This window comes from Callithrix jacchus, chromosome 9 (assembly GCF_049354715.1).
Source record: "Callithrix jacchus isolate 240 chromosome 9, calJac240_pri, whole genome shotgun sequence".
Lineage (NCBI taxonomy): Eukaryota > Metazoa > Chordata > Mammalia > Primates > Cebidae > Callithrix > Callithrix jacchus.
The window spans coordinates 54,462,699-54,486,090 of NC_133510.1; the positions used below are offsets into that span (position 1 = coordinate 54,462,699).

The 23,392-nt window shown below is 41.0% G+C and overlaps 1 protein-coding gene across 6 annotated transcripts in view; it reads right to left on the reverse strand.

The window, feature by feature from the left end:
* Window positions 1-23,392, reverse strand: part of TBC1D30 (TBC1 domain family member 30) — a 118,058-nt gene that overhangs the window by 56,930 nt on the left and 37,736 nt on the right. For 2 of the 6 annotated variants that reach the window (XM_002752706.7, XM_009004157.5), the window contains exons 1-7: window positions 15,023-15,394; window positions 12,183-12,244; window positions 11,561-11,626; window positions 9,576-9,701; window positions 7,741-7,926; window positions 3,696-3,864; window positions 1,527-1,695 (exon numbers count right to left, since the gene is read on the reverse strand). In XM_002752706.7, the coding sequence (XP_002752752.2) occupies window positions 1,527-1,695; window positions 3,696-3,864; window positions 7,741-7,926; window positions 9,576-9,701; window positions 11,561-11,626; window positions 12,183-12,244; window positions 15,023-15,176 (932 nt within the window). In that variant the 5' untranslated portion in view covers window positions 15,177-15,394. Of the gene's footprint in view, window positions 1-1,526; window positions 1,696-3,695; window positions 3,865-7,740; window positions 7,927-9,575; window positions 9,702-11,560; window positions 11,627-12,182; window positions 12,245-14,655; window positions 14,886-15,022; window positions 15,395-23,392 lie in introns of those variants that run through there. The other 4 variants (XM_078336125.1, XM_035256195.3, XM_035256194.3 and 1 more) reach the window with 2 other exon arrangements.

Below are 23,392 nucleotides of genomic sequence, written 5' to 3' on the forward strand. Positions count from 1 at the left end.
AAGCCATTCCACTTAGTAATTGGGTGACTTTAGACAATTAACTGAACTTCTCTGTGCCTCAATTCTCACATCTATAAAAAGGAGATGACAATAATGCATACTTTACAAGATGACGAAGAATACTTAAGTTTATACATCCACAGTAATTAGAACAGTGGCTGTTCATGAAAGCACTCAATGAATATTGGCTTTCAGTTGCAGTTAGTATTATTTCAACCATGTGACATCCCTGGGATGATCATAGGAATAAATTCTGATCCTACAGATTAATGGATAGAGCATAGTAAAACCAGGATCACCTCTCTTCTTCCTGCTTCCTCATGAAGAACCAACACAAAGGCAATTATAGCTGACTCACCATACAGTAAAGTGCGTTCCTGTTTTAATGCTACAAACCAGCTATGCAGCAACTGGACTATCACACCCAGAGAAACTATCAAAGCTCAAAGAGCTTACAATGTATAGAGTAGGTTGGAAATACATGGCTGCAGCAAGAGGTAGTTATCCGGAGGTAATGGGAGATAAGTAAATAGCACAGCAAATCCCATACAGATGAATATATTTGCCCAGCTGAAAAGCAATGTACAATAAAACAAAGGCAAAGGAGATAGCTAGGTGATGTTTAAAAATACACACAATAATTTTTTAAGTCCCTGAACTGATAGTCTTTCTTTGCAAAAATATTTACAATGCCAGAAGTCTCCCAGGAAACAACTTACCATAAATACAAAGGCTAGTTAAAAGGTTTTTGAAACAAAACAGTGCCTGTGATTTATTAGTTTTCTGACATGTTGCCTATGGGAAAACACTCAAGTCATTTATAGCTCCAGAAAAGAAACAGTAAAAACTTCACCACTTCTTAGCTGTAAGTTTCACCCTAATGCTTCTTCCATTACCCAAAATGTACAATCCTTATGTAGTAGTCATAACATATCAAAGATGAGTGAAAAATACCCTATCTTTTTCAGTCCTGCTACTAGTAAAGAATATAAGCAAAATCTATTTGGTAATATGTTTTGGCAATAACACATTTCAACAGATAATTAGTTCTTAATGAAAGGAAAGAAGTTCTATGTGTTCTACCAAGCTAGATATCTTATCTCATTTAATTTTATCACAGCCCTGAAAGGCAGAATAAAACAGATTCATCAACAATCCAAATTGTGATATTAACTAACAAATTCACCTACTCATAACCAGATCTTTCAGTTTCTCTGTCACCTAAGTTCCTTTCCCTCTTCCCAACTAGTGTCCAAAGAGATGCTGACCAGGAGTGAACCAGCCAGGACACAAGCACTTGAGAAGCGGGAGAATCTACAGGCCTAAAGGAGCCTGACCCTTCTCCAAAACAGATTGCATCTGCCAACAATAAGCCTGCTGAGATTTCAGGAGGCTAAAGTAATTTTAAAAGTTCACAACTTTCTCTTTTCCTCACACTTAAATATCAATGCTTTACACATTATAGCACAAAAACTGCTAAAGGCCCTCTACATCACAGAGCAGGGCAGAAGGTGGAAATCACTTACTCTCCTAATTTTGCCCAGATAGCCAGCGACACCCTTAGGATGATTTCTGAACCTTCGAAGAAGACTGAATCCCAGATCTTTAAAACGGTCTGATTTGGGAGGCACGTGGCAAAGAGAGTCAGAAACCACTGCATCGTGAAGACATTTGTAAGTGGGGGCTCATATCCACCTGAAACAAAACACATTCGGTTCCTTCAGAACTGATGGTTGGCAACATATGCACATATCCTTTTTTAGTCTTCCATATCCCCTCGAATTTGTTAAATTTCCCGATTTCTTCATATTTCTAAACTCTTGTTCTTTCTTCCTATTTTTCCTACCATGTTTCTGGAAGAACATAGGTGTGTTTAATAAATATGAACTTCATAAAATATTTACAATACTTAGGAAATCTTAACCTAAAACTTACTTTGGCTCTACCTATTGTAGTGAGCTGAAAATTAAGGAGAAAGTTTTCCTCACCAAAAATAAAAGAAGAAAAGGATTTCAGCCTCTCAAAAGCAAAAGCCATCAGACTTTCGAAATCATATAATCCCCACTTTTATTCACATGCTCCTTTGGTAAGAATAAAATTGCTCACATAAATTATCTATCAACTTCTTAAGTAGACCACAGTGGAGTTAAACTAGAAATCATTAACAGAAAGATGGCTGGCAAATCCCAAAATAGAGAATAAACATTACATTTTAAAATATTTTCAACTAAAGATGTGGGGTCCAACAAATTTTGAAATTTCTGAATTTACTAAAAACATAGTCCTCCTTCTTACTTTATGTGATCAGTATGTATTTTTATGAAATATAAAAATTTAGATAGACTGATCCTCCCTCCAAATTACATCCAATATGTACAACTACTTAAAAAGAGATCTGTTTTCCTGTATTCATTGTTCTTCCTATGAACAATGGAAGTATCTTTGTTCAGAGACTAGAATCTGGGATTGTTTCTCATAGCCAAGTGTAAGACACTTGGGTAAAAACACGTAGCTCACTAAAGTGTGTCTGACTAGGGGACAGGCAAGATTGGCCTCTCCAGAAGCATTACAAAATCCACACAGTTATACTGCAGAGCCAAGTTAAATGAGATCATTCAAGTGGCTTAGAAGGAAATACCTAGAGACACTCAGGTGTCTCTGTGTCCGTGGCCCGTTAGGAACCAGGCCACACAGCAGGAGGTGAGCTGCAAACAAGCAAAACTTAACCTGTATTTACAGCCACTCTCCACTGCTCACCACCTGAGCTCTGCCTCCTGTCAATCAGCAGCACTATTAGATTCTCATAGGAGCACAAGCCCTCTTGTGAACTGTGCATGTGAGGGATCTAGGTTGCACGCTCCTCATGAGAATCTAACACCTGATAATCCGTCACTGTCTCCCATCACCCCCAAGATGGGACCATCTAGTTCCAGGAAAACATGCTCAGGGCTCCCACTGATTGTATATGATGGTGAGCTGTGTAATTATTTCATTCTGTATTACAATGTAATAATCATAGGAATGAACTACACAATAAATGTAATGTGCTTGAATCATCATGAAACCATCCCCCCAACCCTACCCTGGTCTGTGGAAAAATGGTCTTTCCTCAAACTGTTCCCTGACGCCTAAAAGGTTGGGGACCACTGGTTTGGAGGAAACACAACAAACTCCTGACTATTCTGTACACAGAGCCAGGGAAGTACAAACAGTGGATACACAGCTACTAGCTCAGACACTTCCATAGGCTGGACGATGTCCACTAGATAGCAGAGGCTCTTAGCTACTCTTTCATAATCTCAATGGTTCAGGTAAATCCCGTTTGTACTAAATTGTACCTGTAGCTCAGCTGTAAAGACTCCTACAGGTTTGGTGCCAGCTTAGAGCAGTTTAAGTAGATAGTAAGACATGCACACGGTACTCCATCGAGAGTACATCATTTCAGTTGTTGATCTGGTACTAGCATACTAGGCCCTTCACTGACTTCCTAACTATGACCAGTTAGAGGTTCAACATATGGCCTTTTGTTATTTTCAGTTTTGTTTTCATTTTGTAAAAATCTATTTCATTGTACCAAGCTCTTACCAACAAAAATACCTGAAAATAAATATTTCCATTCACAGTTTAGGCTCATTTCTACAGTGGAATCAGAGAAGTCAAATATTTTCAGAGTTATAATGGGATTGAATCACTACCTCCACTTTCTTTGTTTGCAGTTCTCTGAAGAGTATCCAGGTGCTGAGATAATTCAGGCAGCTTCATTCTTAAAAGGTCTCTGAAGACAGCCATATCCACAGACAATGCCCGGAGATTATTGACAAAATAGCTTTCGGGAAGTACCTTATCAATAAGGTAAATCATAATCTAAAGAAAAAAAGATAAAGTTTAAGACTGCTTTGTAAAAACTGGGATGCCAACATATCCTAAAGAGAAAATAAGTATTCACATAGATAAAACGCTGTTAGCTAAGCACACCATCCTTAAATGCATCAGTACCAAATTTTCCAGATTTACAAGGTTCTCCTACAGCCTGGCTAGAGAACATGTGGCACAACCATCTAAGTAACTCAGACCCCAATTCTGCTGCTGTCTGAAATTTCTAGATGGGCTACTAGACCTGTGTTCAGCCTGTAAGTAGCTGTGATTATGCAACCCTCAGCGTCATCCTGAGAAATGACAAAGCACAAGCTTGCGCAGCAGTCAGCAGAGCCTCAGTGCTGGCTCCTTGATGTCAATACAGCTTTACAACCTCAATATGAAAACTAACAGCAGGCCTATCATAAAACACCCCACTGAAGTAGCTCTCAAGATTTACTCACCATCAACCTGGGTTATAGCGCAACTCATGTTGACTTTTGGTCCACTTCCTGGAAAAATGCAACTAGGCTTTGTTTGAACAAATGGTACTTTTCAAAATCTGTATTTCTTTCATAAGACTGTCATAGAGGTTCTTCAAATTGCTATTTTCATTTTGATTTTTCTACTTGTATTACCTTTTCTAAAATGTCAAGAACCTCTAGAATGACCCAAACACATATGAGCTCTGTATGTCAATCCCTGGTTCTTTCCCACCAAACTCTTACCAACAAAAATACCTGAAAACATGTATTCTCATTCAATGTTTAGGTTCATTTGTACAGTGGAATCAGAGAAGTAAAATATTTTTAGAGTTATAATAGCATTGAATCACCACCTCCACTTTCTTTGTTGCAGTTTTCTGAAGAATATCCAGGTGTTAATTCAGGCCGCTTCATTCTTAAAAAGGTCTGGCATGCTCTATCCCTGACCCACTCCCTAAAAGACCAGCTCCTTCCCCAAAGCACCAGAAAAACAAAATTATGAACAAAATCATAAATGGCTCTATATACCTAACTGGCTTTATGTTGGCAGAAAATTAGCTATCTCACATTTTGACTTTCAGGATACCATAAAACTCTATTCCCCCACCCCCCAAAAAAAACTCCCACCCTGCAAGGGCCCATTTTCCCCTCCTCCCCAGCTTATAATTTATACTTCTCAGGGTCATCATTTGGAGTAAGTCAGTAGGGCAGGGGCATGCTCTCAGGAAGGAACTTCTCCTTTGGCATAGGGTGGCCAGACCCAGAGGGCCTTAGCCTTCTTATGTTAGGATAAAATTTACCAGGTAAATGGATCATCATCTTGGAAATAGGAGCTCAGCAACAAGAAAAGGAGTAAATTCAGTCTTTGTCGGGAGATGAAGCTCTGGGAGGCAGCAGCTGATGGGGAGAGCAGGTGTAAGCATGGTAGGGTGCCCTTGCAGGAACCTAGCACTCTATGGATCAGGATTAGAGGGATTTACAGGATCATGAATGCAGATGTAAAGGTAATGTGCTGACAATTATTGTAATTTTCATCTAAGGATAAGATATGTAGTACCAAGAAAGATACTTGGTTTTTACTGAGAAATTATGATCCCTCAAAATTACATGAAAACAAGCACAAAAAAAAATTCTTCTATTATCATATTAATTCCTGCGACAGGGAAATTCTCTATCGGAAGGCATCTCAATGTCTGATATGAAGACACAGATCCAGTCTGTAATTCCAGCACTTTGGAAGGCTGAGGCAGGAGGATCACCTGAGGTCAGGAGTTTGAGACCAGCCTGGCCAACATGGTGAAACCCCATCTCTACTAATAATACAATATTCACTGGGCATGCTGGCATATACCTGTAATCTCAGCTACTCAGGAGGCTGAGCCAGGAGAATTGCTTGAACCTGGAAGGTGAAGGTCGCAGTGAGCCAAGATCATGCCACTGTACTCTAGCCTGGATGACAGAGCAAGACTGCCTCCAAAAAAAAAAAAAAAAAAAAATTGAATTAGGCTAAATAATGGGAGAACTCTGAATTTTAACAAAAAGTTAAAAGATTTGCCAAGTAAAAACATAAGCCCTAAAAAGCAGGGAAAATAGTTCACCTATTTCTAATAAGTATACATTTCCTAGTAATTATGACTTGTAGAGGCCAGGCTGGAAAAACAGACATACAATATTTTCCTCGACATCAAAAGTGTTTCTTCATGAAGCCAACCTTCTTCTGCATATTAAATGTCTCACCACAAGATCTACACACTCTTAAAGGATGATGACATCATCTCATTGCATGGAGCTCATTTTCATGGGGGCAGAAATATTCAGTTTTTTATCTTTAATCCATATTTTTATGTGAGTTTTTAATTTCTACTTTCTCAAGTGTTACTGAGCCCTTTTATAATTTGGTTGACATGTACATTTCATCTCCTGAATGTGTCTATCCCACCCCCTAACTTGAATCACTTATTCCAATTGCTCTAGAGAACAATTCCTATTTTATAGTCATACCAATTAGATCTGAAAAAAAAAAAACTGATGAAAGCTGACAGACTGAGTAAACAAAATTGCTTCTTAATAAAAATCTTCTTAAAGTCATGTATTTGTCACTGCCATCCTCCACCTACTCCCACCTATTTGATGAACAAGTAACTTCAAAGTTGCTTCCTTAAATACATCAATGGAAAAAGTGAGAGGTTGAAAACAGATTTAGATCGTGTCAGGCTGGATCTATAACTAGTCCACCATCATATGTATAAAACCAAGAATATTTGTTTATTTTTCCTTATCACATTAGTCAGTGATTGAGAGTATCAATAAGGTATTCACCATAGTCAAACACAGGTTGTTGGGAGTAGGGTTGCGGGGGGCAGTCCTTGAACACGAAGACAAAGTATCTATCACATACATTACAAAGCATTGCTGTCAACAGCAGTTTAAAGGTTCAAATATGAATTAATAACCCCATATTGCCTGAAGCAAACTGGCATTAGTCTCCACATTTAAAATGCTTCATTTCTCATAAGCACTCTATTTTTGGTGACTCGCTGACTCACTTGCAAACCAATAAGTTTACATCACCAGTGCCCCATCTCAACATGTTTCCAAAATTTGTTTTAACTAATAAAGGTCCTAGGCATCAAAGATTAAAAGATAATAATATAAGTCAATTCCATAATGCTTCTCCATGCAAACACCTTCCACTGACACTCACTCTCAGCCCAACTCCTCCATACATTGCTCCAAATATGAAGGAGTAAAGCAGTCTAATAAGGCAATCCAATCATAATTAAGCATAACTAGTGTGGGAGGCAGTTCTAACATGACCCCCACCCAGTCACACCCTTGTATGAACCCTTCCCCTTGACTATGAGCTGAACCTGGTGACTGGCTTCTAAAGAGGAAGGTGCGGGATCATGAGGTCAAGAGATCAAGACCATCCTGGTCAACATGGTGAAACCCTGTCTCTACTAAAAATACAAAACAATTAGCTGGGCATGGTGGCGCATGCCTGTAATCCCAGCTACTCAGGAGACTGAGGCAGGAGAACTGCCTGAACCCAGAAGGCAGAGGTTGTGGTGAGCCAAGATCACCCCATTGCACTCCAGCCTGGGTAACAAGAGTAAAACTCCGTCTAAAAAAAAAAAAAAAAATATATATATATATATATATATATATATATATATATATATATGATGTCTTATAAATGAGACTAAACACATGATCTTTTGCCTCACAGTTGGCAACTACGTGAGTCTGCCACTTGACATGGCTTTAACCTGGAAGAAATGCTATCACAGATCATTACAAAGGTTTGGAAAAGGATGAGACATCAAGGAAGAGAGATTATAGTTTCGATTTCTCACTCTCAGAAGAATGTCCATTGCTTTTGTCAGAACCTGCTACTCACTTTGAGGGCATCCCCTTCATTCCCTTCCATCACTTCCAGAATTAGTGCAGCCAGGATGTTAAAGCCTTGGCAGTACCCAACAGTTTTGTTCCATCGGGCATAGGCCAGTAGCACCCGCTTCAACACAACCCTGTCCTGCTCAGCCTCTTGGCCACAGTAAGAACTACAGCCTGTGCGGTGAAGGTCCTAAAATGGAAGGGAAATAATATTTTCAAAAATAAATTCTTTCCAAAAAAATACCTTTAATTATTTTTTGACTCAATAAACAGAGTCAAATTTATCAACATAAATTTTATTTTTCAAAAATGTACATGTGGCTTATACATATGAGCTAAAATGCATTTTTAGCTTTCTTTTTCTTAATATTTTGTAATATGAAATAGTATGTAATATTTTAAGAGAGATTTGCAAGGGCAATTTCAGTCAGGCAAATTTCAACTTAAAATGTTTCTAGGATTACCACAAAAAAGCAACCCAGAATCAACAATAATTACATTATAATTTCATATAAATTGATAGTTTGTTTTAATAATATTTCTCAGATAAAACAACAGTCATCCGAATACATGTATGCTTGAGGCTAACATTTGTTCTTTCTACAAAAAAAGTATACTTAGCTATCAAAACTCTAAATAACATAAAGGAGTGAAATCAAAATAGCAAAATATGTGATTATAGAGAGAAAAAATCATTCTATTCAAATTGTTTTATGAATTTATATAAGAAAGACAGAAATATTTGCTATGCTTTAACATTTAATGAAGGCAATATCTGTAATTTAATTACTAAGCAGGGACTACAATTTTCAAGAGCTGAAGTCATTTACTGACATAGCATTCACTTCAATGAGAAAATAAAAGATCTTCCTAATAACATGATTCTTACAAACGATGCACTGCCTTAATTCACCAGTTAGAAAGGAAATATTTGAAATATGAGATACTTCATCTCTGTGAAACATATTCTAAAATTCCAAATATATAGCTGAAATGTGAATAATGCAAAGGCTTTTTAGTACACAATGTAAAACTGCATAATTTTTTTAGCATTTGTCTGAAACAGACCAAGTTAGAACAAAAAGCAGCTCATTTTAGTTAGTACTTTCTCCTTAAAAAAAAAAAAAAAACTCCAAACATGCCAAAACATTAGCCATCTTGAGGTGGCCAAAATTTGGATGAAACAACTTTCCTTTTAAAGCTCCAGCTTAGCATCACACTGCAATGTACTCATATAAAATCAAAACCTATGTGCTACAGCCTTATGTAAGAGGCTAAGACTGGAATCAGAATCAGCATCCTTGGCTTTTAGCACCAGGCTCTGTTCAGCTATAATAATCCAGGTAGGCAAACCACAGCTGCCTACACAGCTGGCTTGAACCCACAAGCATGTGGTTGGAACAGACCCACCTGTGAACCTATCTTTAGAAAATGGCGTTAAGAAACTATCAAAGACCCTAATAAGAACCAAATGATTCTCATATGAAATATACTTAACTTTTTCAATCAGTGACTTTTACATAAAAATCCAGTTGGTAGCATTGACCCATGATAAAAGGTCCTTCCTATGGTGTGAGGAAGACTAATAAATTGAATATGAATGAAAGCTCATTCCCTGACATTTTCTTTTTAAATGTTAGCTCATTCACTAACATTTAAATTTACGCAGACAATACATTGTCAAGGTTCCCCATGAAAAAGCTAATGAAATGAGAAGGCAGAAAATATACAGACATTCAGACCAGAAGGTAGAGATCATCTGATCCTCTGTCCAAAAAACATTGGCTCTTAGAGTCTTTCTTCTGTATTAGGATGACAGGCCAAGTTCAGGGGTATTACCTTGACTATCTGAATTCCCATGGAGTCATCATCAGGATTACTCCTTTCATTGAAAGTGAAGCGCATGGTTTTGTCCCAGTCAATGGCTATACTGTGCAAATAATGATCTGCCAAGGTCAACCAAACCTAAAACATTACATAGACAAAGAAGAATGCCAAAGTAGAATACATAATTTCATCTTTTATTAGAAAGTAGTTATTGTATTCAACAAGAAAATAAGAAATGTCCCAAGACCAGACATCACTCCTAAGTCGAAACCTACAAGAGCCTCATTGAGTTTTTGCTTTACTGAATTGCACTATATTGGGCCTTTTATTTACTTGTTCAATATATATTTGTTGAGTTCCTACTATGTGTCAAGCAGCAATCCAGGCACCAGGGATACTGTTAGGAAGAGAAACCAAGAAGATTTTGAAATTTTATTTCTGTTCATTGAATAACCTGCATAATCTTATAAGCCTGTTTTACTTGGCTCTGAATGCTCTCCATACTTAGGCAAGAGCCATCTGGTCACTCATGGCGAATGGGGCTTTTTTCACCATAGTGTGGCCTCTGCCTTTAAATCATCTCTCTCTCTCACACATGTACACAAAACTGACAGATGGGCTCTCATAATGAATAAGTTTTTTAAAAGAGCCACTGGATATTTTTACTCCTTTGATTATCTTATCCAGAAAAATCTGTTTCTGAAAGTTGTATTTCATAATGTCATTTATATATATATATATTTTGAGGAACCCTCAGTGCTCAAATTCTAGAAATATCAAGATTAGACTCATAATTAATGTCCTAAGCATGTATTTCAAGTTTTGGTATTTAAACATAATTTAGCAGGAACAACATTGATTTATATCTCCAGACTTCTCTCCTAACATTAGAAGCATATATCCAAATGCTTGCTTGATACCTTCAAATTAGATATCTAATAGGCATCTCAACAGATCCAAAACCAGTCACTTGCTCCACCACCCACCCCACCTACACATACAGACAGACACACACATACGTCTCCTCCTGCCATCTGAGTAAACAGTAACTCTACCTCCCAATCACTCAGGCCAAAATCTTGAAGTCATCTTTTACATTCCTTTTATACCTTATATTCAACCCAATAGGAATTCATGTCAGTTCAGCCTTCAAAATACATCTAGGATCTCCATCTCCACCACCACAACCCTGATACATCTCCTGCCTGAGCTACTGCAAGTCTACTCATCTCTACTTCAGCCTTTGTCTCTCATATTCTCAAGTCAGTAGCCAGAGTATTCCATTCATAATAAAAAAGTCAGATTATGTCACTCTTCTGCTCAAAACTTCCCAATGCTTCCTAGCTCAAACTGACCAAAAGCCCAAGTCCTATGGTAACCTACCAGGTTATCCACGATCTGCCACACCCCAACCCACCACATCACCTCTATGACCCCCTCTCCTATTTCTTCTCTCTTTGTTCACTGTGCCTCAGCCTTGCCACACCCCATCTTTGCTTGAATACAACTGAAAGGTGAGGCAGGAGATGCTCCCACCTGAAGGCTGAGGGGGTGCTTGCACTGGCTGTTCCCTCTGTCTGGAGGATCTCCCCATAGGTAGTTACATGTCTGGCTTCTCACCTCTTTCAGGGACCTACTCGAATGTCACTTTGCTATTTAAAATTCCACCTCCTATCCCTTTCCTCCTAAACGTTCCTTATTTCTCTCTATACTTTATTTTTACCCATTGTACTTATTACTGTCTGACATACTTTATATCTTATTCATTGTAAGCTCCATGAGGACAAAAACTTTGGTCTGTTTTGTTTTTTCCACTGCTGTATCCCTAGTACCTAGAACATAATTTGGCACAGAATAATCAATCAATATTTATTGCATGAATGAATAATCAAGATAGGTTTCAAATAACTAAACCTATATACTTTTTGACATTCCAGAGACTTTAAAGAAGGGCAGTGATGATCCTTCCGTATTCCAGTCCTGTGAGTCCTCCTTACCTTTCTCCTCCATTCCTTTGGTATTCCTGTGGACAGCCTGGCAACTGCCTTGAGAGCATCATACCACTAGGAACAAAGAAGAAATCTTGGGAAGTGATCATGGTGACCTAGCTAAGCACTTTTCAATCTTTTTCCCTTTTCAATCTTGACATTCACATTGTATGTTGAAATTTCCACAGCACGATGGAGAAAACAATCAAAGCTTTTTTCAGACAGAAGTGATCATCAGTCCATGGCTATTACTGTGCCACATCCCACCCCTTCGGCACCCTTAACACATCTGTGACCCCTTTGCAGTACACATAAAATGGTTGGGAAGCTCTGGTTAATAAGCTGAAACATATATTATGGGGTTCACAGTAATAGACATTATGATACAGGTGTGAAATTTATTAATTTTAAAACTTTTTTGCACATGTACCATTAATAGAAAGTGTAAAACTTTTCATTGCAAATATAAACCAGGCCACTTGTAGCTCAAAAGCTACTTTACCTGAAATACTTTTGAAGTTAGTCATCTTCATGTGCATATCAAAGAACACATTATTCCCACTTTGAGAATATATCCTAATGTACCCTGTTGGTACCCCCAAAAGAAGAGTGTTTCCAAAACCAAAGTTACCTGCTGAAAACCATTTTGACCTAAAGATGGCTCAAGAGTGAATTTCAACTTTGTATCAACTCCTGAAAGACAAATACATATATAGATGTTATTTCGGGAGACTATATAACAAGTTATATCAAAAATACAAATAAAAGCTTGATTCTACTGAATCATCACAAATTTTTTAAAAGCATGTATTTTTACTAAATTTTAGTCTATTTTACTAAAAGGTAAGTATATTGATTATTAAAATAGGAAAATACCCTACAGCAATAGAATATGCCTTACTACATATGATGGTGGTTTACACAGATGCCTGGAGTACCACAAAAAACAAAAACAAAAAATGACACCACAGGCTTGGAGTCACAAAGTCCTCCATTCAACTTGGTTCCTAGACTGAAACAATGTATCTAACCTATCTCAGTCTCAATTCCTTTTCTTCTTTTAAAGAGATAGAGTCTCAATATATCACCCAGGCTGAAGTACAGTGGCTATTCACAGGCACGATCATAGCACTCTGCAGCCTTGAATTCCTGAGCTCAAGTGATCCTCCCACCTCAGCCTCCCGAACAGCCCGGATTACAGGCACATGCCATCACACCCAGCTAATTTTTGTATTTTCAGTAGAGAAAGGGTTTCATCATGTTGGCCAGGCTGGTCTCAAACTCCTGACCCAAGCAATCCACCTGCCTCAACCTCCTAAAATGCTAGGATTAAAGGCATGAGCCACTGCACCAGGCCCCATTCTTTTATTGCTCAAAAGTTTAAGGACTAAGAAATGCCAAATGTTATCAATAACATTGAGTTTTATAAATTGCAAAAGTCAAATGATGGCATTTTTGTTTCTAAGACTGTTGATTGCAGATGAGGTGTACTGAAAACTTCTCCACAACTTCCACTTCTTAGGGGTTGGTATGAATATGAGCAATCTTCAGAATTATCAGAATTTATTAAATAATAGTAAGTAATCAAGTAGATTGGTTTTTTCAAATATATATATACATGGAGTCAAGAAGCTCGAAAGAGATGTATCTGATTTTTGCAAGCCCTTGACAATATGCAGATGTTCTTGGAATCCTGGAAGAGTGCTGTAAATGTATGAGTTGGGTCCTAGGTTTCCAAAGTAAGCTGTGGCAGAGAATCTCATGCACCCAATCAATGCCTTGATATTTCTTTTCAAAGCTTCAGGGCCATGCCACACATTGCCTGGATGGATAAGATTTTTTTTCTCTGAAGGACTATTAAATACCCCATGGATCCGCCTCTCTCTGAAGTAGTTTAAACGAAGTCTTTCCCAAAGGTAGAACGGTGATACAATGGCCACAACAGGAGCGTTTCCAGCCCTAGCGCACACTTTATGGCACTCTGAAACGAGACCTTGATGTGAGGTTGCTGTCCGGACTCGGGGTGCTGAATTGAGGAGTGTATAATCCTGACGTTTGCATTATAACAAAGACCAGGAAATTCAGTCTTGCGCTGACTTACTCTTGCAGCACTAAAAGGATTTGACCAAATATGCTCCTCTGACTTTTCCAGGGCACCTGCTGAGTATCGTGCTGATTGCCTTCCCACAGTGAAATCCAGCGGGAGTTAGTTGGCCAAAACCACAACTATCCTCTCATGATCAAAAATGAGCAAGAGGATTTAACTGAAACTGATGATTCGCCGCCTGCATGCAAAGGCTTAAACCAGGTCACTTTCACTCCCCTTTTCTTCTAACAGAATAAGAGCAGAGAGAAGGTTTATGTTTCATCTGATAATCACAGCTGTTCTGGATTCAGAAATACAAAACACTTTTAACGTGGGAAGGAAATTTTTTAAAAAGAATTAGAAGAGGTAAAGGAGGATAGTGAATAAATACGACAGCCTCTGCAACTAGACACTTCCTAGGGGAGAAAAACAAAGAGACCACGAGGTTGGGAAAGGCAGCGCCACATCCCCTTCCCCCCCGCCTTTGGGTTTTGGTGCCTCCATTCTCCTGTGGCTCTACAGCAGGTCCCGAAGGCGCTGGGGGGCGGGGTCCGGGGACCTTGAACCCGCCTGGAGCCCAGCCGGTGCCACTCCAGGGGACAGGTGAGCGCCACGCACCAATGAGAGTACAGCCAACACCCTCTGCGGCCACTCCTTGCTAGAAACCTCTGGGCCCAGGAACCCGCGCTAGGGCTAGGCTCTTAAAATCCCAGGGAGGTATGCCGGGTGATGGAGCCGACACGGAGTTAATGCAGCCTGGAGAAGCAAGGAGCAGTAAACACAGGCTGACGGCTGGGAGGGCCTTGCCTAGCACAGCCAGGCTCGCTCCCTCCCGGACCTTACCTATGAAAAGGATCTCTTGCTGCTCCCCACCCGCACTCACAAATTACAGGCTCCTTTTCGAGCTGACCCCGGCACTCATGCTGCAGGAAAATACACCCGATTTTGCCTTTGCAGCCACTGCCTTTCCCCTCTGACCTCCAGTGTCAAACCTATCTCTCTCTCCGCCCACACACACCTCTCGCAAGGTCTGGGTTCCTGCGAGCCCGGAGCACAATAGGTAGTGCGGCTTCTGATAGCTCTGGCAACCACTCGCACTTCCCCGCCACACGGAGAAGACCGAACGCATAGGCCGCAGGGTGGGTGTCCTCGGGCAGCAGGTGGAAGCGGCAGGTTCTCAGCGCCTGGAGAGGCCGCTGCCCCATCCAGGCCCCCGTCTGCCCTCTGTCCTCCCAGACCGATCGTGCCCCGCAGGTGCCAATGCGGTGCCCAGCACCGGGTGGCACACAGACCCTCCCTGGCCTATTCGGAGTCAGGCTAAGGCAGAAGCGCGGGCAGTCCCTGTGCTACTTTCTAGCGCCCCATCTGCAGCCCCGGGTCCTCACCCGGCTCCAGGGTACAGAGCAGCCGGGGCGCAGTCCGGGAAATGCAGCTGCGCTTCTTGAGCACATTGCTCAGGATGGTGCCCACGCCGCCGCCCTGCCGCTTCAGGCATCTTCCTCCGCGCCTCAGAGAGCCGGTCAGCTTGTCCTGCCGCATCCGGGAGCGCCCGGGATCCGGCGCGGCCACCGTCTGCCTCGGTCCCCGCTGCCCCACTAGCTGAGCGGATGCGCTCTCAGGGCTGAGTGAGTGCGATCCACTCTCAGCGGCTGACCGGCCCCTGGGAAAAAGGAGCGCGCAGCAGGTGCTGGAGGGTCACCGGGACTTGTGGGGCACCGCGGGAGCCACAGAGCGCAGGGAAGCCAGCGGGCATCTGCAGTGCGGAGCCTGCAAGGCTGAGGCAGGAGGTCGCAGGAGGCGGGGAGGGCGGGAGACAGCGAGCGCGGGAGACAGAGGCGGCGCGCCCGCCCCCAATCCCAGAACCGCCGTGCGCAGGCGGGGAGGCCCCAGCTCCCCCGCGCCCGGGAGTGGCAGAGCCAGGGAGCTGGTGGGCGAGCAACTGCGTTAGGAGACCAAAAAAAGAGAGAGAGAGATGTCTGTGCTTCTCCCAGATATGGGAGAGAATGGAGGGAGTAACGAGGGGCGTCAGCCTCAGGGCAGAACACCAGCGACGCGAGCGTCCGCTACTCCCTCTTCCGAGCAGCCTCGGAATGGACTGTGATCCGACCGCTGGCGGCGAAGCACACGCTTCAGCCCGAATTGCGTTGAATTATTTCCTGACAGCTTAGAGAGGCGCGGAGAAAATGAAGGGAAAAAAATGACTGTTTCTTTCGGGAAAAATGGGCTTCCAGAAAAAAGTGTTCCTTTTAAAAAGTAATAGTCCTCATCTCTCCAGCCAGACTTCAGTAGTTCTGAACTATTAGCCATCGTTAAGGTTAAAAAAAAGAAAACTCATTCTCAAACGTCAATATTCACTAGTAGTATATTTACCATAAAAATGGATGAAAGGGTCTGGAGGGGATATAAAGATATTTCCGTCTGCTAATATTTATAAAACGAGACACTAGATCGATAAACCAAAAACTTGTATGGGAGAGGGAGCACTGTGGAGGAGACAAGAATGGAAAACTGAGTCCTCTCTTGATGTGCCTTCTGTAGTTTTGGCTCTGGAATAGCATTATATTAATAATATTAACAAATTGAATTTAAAAAAAAAACACGCATGATGGAGCATGCCCATAGTCCCAGCTACTTGGCAGGCTGAGGTGGGAAAATTGCTTAGGCCCAAGAGTTTGAGGCCAGCTTGGGCAAAATAGCAAGACCCCATCTCTTAAAAAGAAAACATAAAAATAAATTTTGAAAATACATAAAATAGTCCAGGCACAGTGCTCACACTTGTGACTTTTCTTTTTTTCTTTTCTTTTCTTTTTTTTTTTTTTAAACCAGAATGATGGCTAATAGTTCAGAACTACTGAAGTCTCACTGGAGAGATGAGGAACTATTACTTTCTGAAACTGCTTGAAATAGGAACTTTTTTTTTCTGGAAGCCTGGAAGATGGCTTGAAACCAGGAGTTCAAAGCTGCAGTGAGCTATGATTGCACCCCTGCATTCCAGCCTGAGCAACAGACCTAGCCCCTGACTACAAATGAATAAATGAATGAATCATTTTTAAATTGTAAAAGAAAACTCTAACAATTGAAAATTAATGGAAATCAACCTAATGGACTATCCCACTGATAACATATGAACACAGAAAAAATAATTATTTTAAATTGACATGGAACACAATATTATGACTCTACATCAACAGTGGTACATATTCCCAGAGCAAATAAAAAGGCAAAGAAATCTTAACATTTCATTCAATAGTATTCTTGTTATTAATAATATTCCTATTATTTCTTAAATTCTTATATCCACTACAGGATAAAGCACATAAAATAATTATGCTAACATCAAATGGAGCCAAGATGTTTTCAATGTAATAGAAAATATAAGTGTGCAACAAAAGTAAGTTTTCTTTAAAACACTACAATAATATATTTATATGGGAAACACTAGTATGAACTCATTTTATTTCTTTTCAAAAAAAATACATACAGCCAAGCACAGTGGCTCACACCTGTAATCCCAACACTTTGGGAGGCCAAGGTGGACAGATCACAAGGTCAGGAGTTCGAGACCAGCCTGGCCTAGATGGTGAAACCTCATCTCTACCAAAAATACAAAAATTAGCCAGACATAGTGGCAGGCACCTGTAGTCCCAGCTACTCGGAAGGCTGAGGCAGTAGAATTGCCTGAACCTGGGAGGCAGAGGCTGCAGTGAGCTGAGATTGTGCCATTGCACTCCAGCCTACGTGACAGAGTAAGACTCCATCTCAAAAAAAAAAAGATATCCATTGAATAGGTTTAGAAGGACAACTCAGCAGCAATAAACACCCTCTTCACCTGGGTTATGGTCACTAAAAACCATTCCCCACTCAAAGGAACTAAGGCTCCTATGAGAAGTGACTGATTTCAGGTTCAGGTCAGAAAAAATACAAAAAGACCCTGAAACAATTTGATTACCTCAAAAAGAAAGGAAATGTTCCACAATTAATGGGATCGCATCAAAAGGACACAAGAGTCCCATAAACAGGCTCCTTCTTATTGGCCAAAGATGTAACAATTTGAACTTGAAAAACAATGGCTGAGCCTGGACAACATGGTGAAACCCCATCTCTACCAAAAAAAAAAAAAAAAAAAAAGAGCTACAAAAATTAGCTGAGCATGATGGCACACACCTGTAGCCCCAGCTACTCAGGAGACTGAGGTGGGAGGATCACCTGAGGCCAGGGAGGTCAAGGCTGCAATGAGCCATTATTGCACCACTGCACTCCAGCCTGGGTAACAGTGAGATCTGACCTCAGAAATAAAAACGACAAAAAACAGTTGCTGAGTCAGGCACTGTGGCTCAGGCCTGTAATCCCAGTGCTTTAGGAGGCCAAGGTGGGACAATCACTTGAGGCCACTAGTTCAAGACTAGTCTGGGCAAAAGAGCAAGATGCTGTTTCTGCAAAAATAAAATAAATTAGCCAAGTCTGGTAGTATATGCCTGTAGTCCTAGGTAATTGAGAGGCTGAGGCAGGAGAATCATTTGAACCCAGGAACTCAAGGTTATAGTTAGCTATGATGCGCCAATGTACTCCAGCCTGGGTGACAGAGCAAGACCCTGTATCAAAAGAAAAAAAAAATGGCTGCTACTAATTGAAAAAATATTGAATATTTTTAAATGTCTTCATAATGATAGTCTAAACAAGCCAGAAAAAGAAGGCATTTCTATGACTCTGACACACTGATTTTATAATCATTGTAATCATGACATTCCAGGCTTTGTGAAGCAACCCTAGAATTTAGGGACAATGTCGGAAATGGTGCAACCCTAAGAATGAACTGAATAAGAATCTGTTAAAAATGAGATAAACCATCTGCAAAAGTGAAGCAAGCTAATAAAGGACACACAAGCTATTCAGCTGTAGCTGCCTGGCAGAGGTAAAGATGATTTAAAGGGCAGCACTCTTTGAAAAGGTATCACTTTAGAAAATGAAGTCATTGTTTAACCTGGTCATGACTAATTACTTGGCTTAGATTTCCCAACCTTTTGCTGCGAGCTCAGGTACAGAAATTTATCCTCCATCAACCATCAACTTTTTACAGTTTTGGTACATGTTTATATCCTTCAGCTTTCTATTAATTTTAATAAGACATTCATTGGCTGTTGCAGCCTTTCTCAGCTGTACTGAGAACAATAGGAAGAGGTCTGATGTTTCCCTTCACCCAGTATTTTAGAGGGCACAATATACCCTGGGGCTGAAGATGGTAATAAACACCCAAAGTCAAAGAGAGGGAACTGGCAGGAGAGGGAAAATCCAGGAAGACAAGCTGGTAATTGCATGCACAGTCTCATCTTCCAGACCTCTCATCTGCTCAAACCTTAGAGGGTTTTGTGTTCTATTTTAACAAGAGAGGCTATTCATGCTCAGGTTCCAGCACTAGGCAAGCCAAGAGGAGAAGCGACCGACTCTGTTCTACAACACTGTCTCTGGAATGGAGAGGAGGACGTCCTGTCCCTGGGGCTGTGACATATGCCACTCAGACCATCCAACTCCTTTTGGCTCTGACATCATGCTTACCAAGCAAACTTTGGATTGTCATTTGATTTCCCATATAGACTCTGCTGCAGTAGAGAGAATATACTGACCAGTTAATAGCAGTCAATACCCCTGAGTTTACTCAGCACTCAGTAACCTGAAGATACCAATTTCTGGACTGCTAAAAGCTGACAACTAGACTCAAGGCTGTCAACTCACCCATGTGTCGTGACTGATAAAAAGACCTCTCTTTAGATTCTTCTTTAGTTATAATACTTTTCCTACTGTGGTGACAGCAGCTTGTTGGCTTACAAAAGGAACATTCCATTTCACCTCTTTAAGATCTATTACAAGGGAAATCTGTTTCTAAAATAAAATTTAAGAGTTTCTGCTATTATGGCAATAAGTAGCAAAGGAATTAGACAATATTATTTTGTTTACATCGGAAAGTCAGGACTGCCAACTTTTATAGCAAACAGATAATTAAATGAGCACTAAAACACAATACTCTAAAAGCAGCCATGGCACAGGCCTAGTATTATGTTGATTGTGTGACTCACAATTTCTTATTTCATGTCTGGAATACTGTTTTCCAAACGTGAAAGCTGTCATCTAAAGTCAGCTTACAGAGAACTCAAGCCAGCATAGAATTTGCCTGAGAATCTCAGGAGCCAGGCCAATTTACCATCATTCTTTACTATATCAAGTTATCTTTACTAATCAAATAATATCAGTGAATTCACATTTGGGCAAATTATACACTGCCATGGTCTAGAGTGGTTATGACTTATGCTGAATTTAGGGGAAGGAAGACTCAATGAACACTTTGAATTGAATGAGATAATGTTATTTGGATTGCTAAAGAAAATGAGGCTTTGAGGAAATGCCCCAAATGTCTCAGAGCTGATAACCTGGGGACACTGCCCACAGATGTGAGCTCCCAGACTGAACAGAAAAAATTATGAAGCATTTGGCATACCCTGCATCTTCAGGCCTACATTCTGGGACTGAGGTTTCCCTGAGAGCAAACTTTTCCTTTAATAGGAGAAAGAGAAAGAAGTCAGAAAGAAAAGAAAGCCCAACACAAGGAATAAAAACTATATCCCAAGGGGCTTCCAGAGGGGAAGTGGGTCTAAGACTTTTGATTTCCTAATGCTGCTATCTTTCATTTAACAGTAAAGTCTTAAAATAAAAAGTGCCTATGTGCTTATCTTCAGGGACTGACAATTACCAAGAGAAAAAGTCCTGGAAGCCTGCTGTGAGGCGAGACAGACCACAGGGAGCCAGCCTGCTCTGGGGAAGTGGGCCTGAACTTATCTGTACAGCTGTGGAGTTCCCTGGCAAGTGCTCATGAGCACACAAGCTGAGCATCGGAGGAGATCTCACCAGACCACCAGATCTAGTGCTGTCTCCCATTGGGCAGGAGATGGGGACATTTTGCGCCTGTGATGATCAAAAGAGTGGGGGTCTGGTGGCATAAAAGCCACTCTTCCTCCTCTCCTCATCCCACTGTTTTTGAGTATGTATGAACAGCTCCTGAATAGTGAAAGTGGCATCTCCTAAATGGACAAATCTGTGCCCAGTTCCATAAGAAGTTAACACCTTTCCTCAGACCTACTAAAAGTAGGGACTTCATAAATAGTTTCTTCAAGGCCAAGTGCAGTGGCTCACATCTGTAATCTCAGCACTTTGGGAGGCCGAGGCAGGCAGATCACGGGGTCAGGAGTTTGAAACCAGTCTGGCCAACATGGTAAAACACTCTCTCTACTAAAAATACAAAAATTAGCCAGGTGTGGTGGTGACACCTGTAATCCCAGCTACTTGGGAGGCTGAGGCAGGAGAATTGCTTGAACCTGGGAGGTGGAGACTGCAGTGAGCCGATATTGCATCAGTGCACTCCAGCCTGGTGACAGAACGAGACTTCATCTCAAAAAAAAAAGAGTAGTTTCCTCAACTCATTATCCAAGACAGAGCTCATAAACAGATTCCCCCTCATGACAGAGACACAGGGGCAGGGCAGCAGGAGGAAATTTAGGGGAAAGGAAAAACTTTACAATTATCCGACAGATCACATTACATACACGGGACATTTTCTATTCATATGATTTTCTTCTTTTAATCATAATAATAATTTCTCTATTTAAATACAGGCATCTTTTAAGACAACAAGGTGTAGCTTTTGTATTTTGTTAATTTTAGAGAAAGGACTCTGTCAAGCATGGACAGAGAGGCTTTAAAATTCCAACACCAAATCACACTCAGAATACCATATGGAAATGTACTTAAAACTGCTGCCAGATCCATGTAACCTCAGATGCATAACTAACCAAAGATTTTAGAAATCATATTATTATTCTTATCCTGGTATTTCCTGTGAAGTGTTTTCTTGCTTCAAAATGACCGAAACTGACTCACTGCTACTTGAGCTAGATTTATATTGACCATATAAAGACATCTTTATATTTCTTTTCTTCATTGATTTATTCATTAAAAAAATATTAATCCGATGCTGTGGGAAAGGCACTGTACTAAGACCTACAAGAGATAAAATGACGAACACAGTATATACTCTACCTTCAAGGAGTTTACAGTTTACTGAGTGAGTAGTGACAAGGACTGTGTGAAAGGTCCTTTAAAATACTATGTGAATAACTGGAGAGATACCATTCCGCTACCTCTTAGATATCATATATGTTGCAATGTTTTTCCAGAGCTCCATTTCATTGAGCTATTAAATTTTGCCTGAAAACAGGCCAAGGACAAATTTCATGTATGCTTTTTTTTTTTTTTTTTGAGATGGTGTTTTGCTCTAGGTGCTCAGGCTGAAGTGCAATGGCGCAATCGTGCCTCACCACAGCCTCTGCCTCTCAGGTTCAAGCAATTCTCCTGCCTCAGCCTCCTGAGCAGCTGGGATTAAAAGTGCCCACTACCACACCCAGCTAATTTTGTATTTTTAGTAGAGACAGGGTTTCTCCATGTTGGTCAGGCTGGTCTAGAACTCCTGACCTCAGGTGATCCACCCGCCTCACCCTCCCAAAGTGCTGAGATTACAGGCTCATGTATGCTCTTCTTACAGTTGTGGTATTCACCTGTTTACTTCTACATCAAGAATACAACTGGAAGACTCACACTCATCACTGCAGAAGATGAAATCGTTGTTTAACCTGGTCATGATGAATCACTTAGCTTGGATTCCCCAACCTTACACCAAGCCATTCTAATTTTGTTTTTTTTCTTTGGAGTCAGAGTATCGCTCTGTTGCTCAGGCTGAAATGCAGTGGCGGGATCTCGGCTCACTGCAATTTCCACCTCCCGGGTTCAAGTGATTCTCATGCCTCAGCCACTCAAGTAGCTTGGATTACAGGCACACACCACCATGCCTGGGTAATTTTTGTATTTTCAGTAGAGATGGGATTTTACCATTTACCCAGGCTGGTCTCAAACTCCTGACCTCAAATGATCTGCCCACCTCAAACTCCCAAAGTGCTGTGATTACAGGCATGAGCTACATCCCAGGCCCTAAGATTCTTTGACCCCACTGAGGAGAGGTATGAAAGGAGAGGTTTCTCTTATCTGTTGAGGTAGATTCATTTGGCTTAGAAATATGTGTCCCTAGACAGGAGAAGGGTGATGCCTTTGAATGTCACATGCTTAATTTTGGTGGTAAGAGGAGAGAAGTACTGTGAAGAGGAGCGAGATTAGAATCAACAGTAATGTTGGTTTGGCAGGCCTGGAAGCCTTCACTCTCCAGGCTGAATTCATTCAGAAGAAACGACGTAGAACATGTGGGCCGATGAGGAGACGTCTGAAGAAACACAGGTCATCACCCCCCTGGAGACCTTCCAGGAGGCAATGGGGCAGACAAAGGTTAGAATTCCAATGCCAGTACTTGCTCCCTCTATGTCCTTGAGCAAGTTACTTAATGTCTGGGTTTCAGTTTCCTCATCTTTAGAATGAACGATAGTTGAGTTATTGTGAGAATTAAATGACATAATGAAAGTCATGGCACAAAGCAGGTGCTCAATACTGTCCTTTTATCAGTGTTTGTTGTTGCTGTACTAGAGGCTAAAATAGTGCTGTGAGCAGTCATCCCAGAGGTCTTCCCAGCACAGGACCCAGGCCCTGACCCACAGGGTAAGTCTGACTCACCAGGACACCCCACTGAGGTCCTCATCACATAATCCTCTGGTGCCCTCACTCACTTGGTAGAAACTGTGAAATTAGTTCTGTGTTTGCTCCACAGG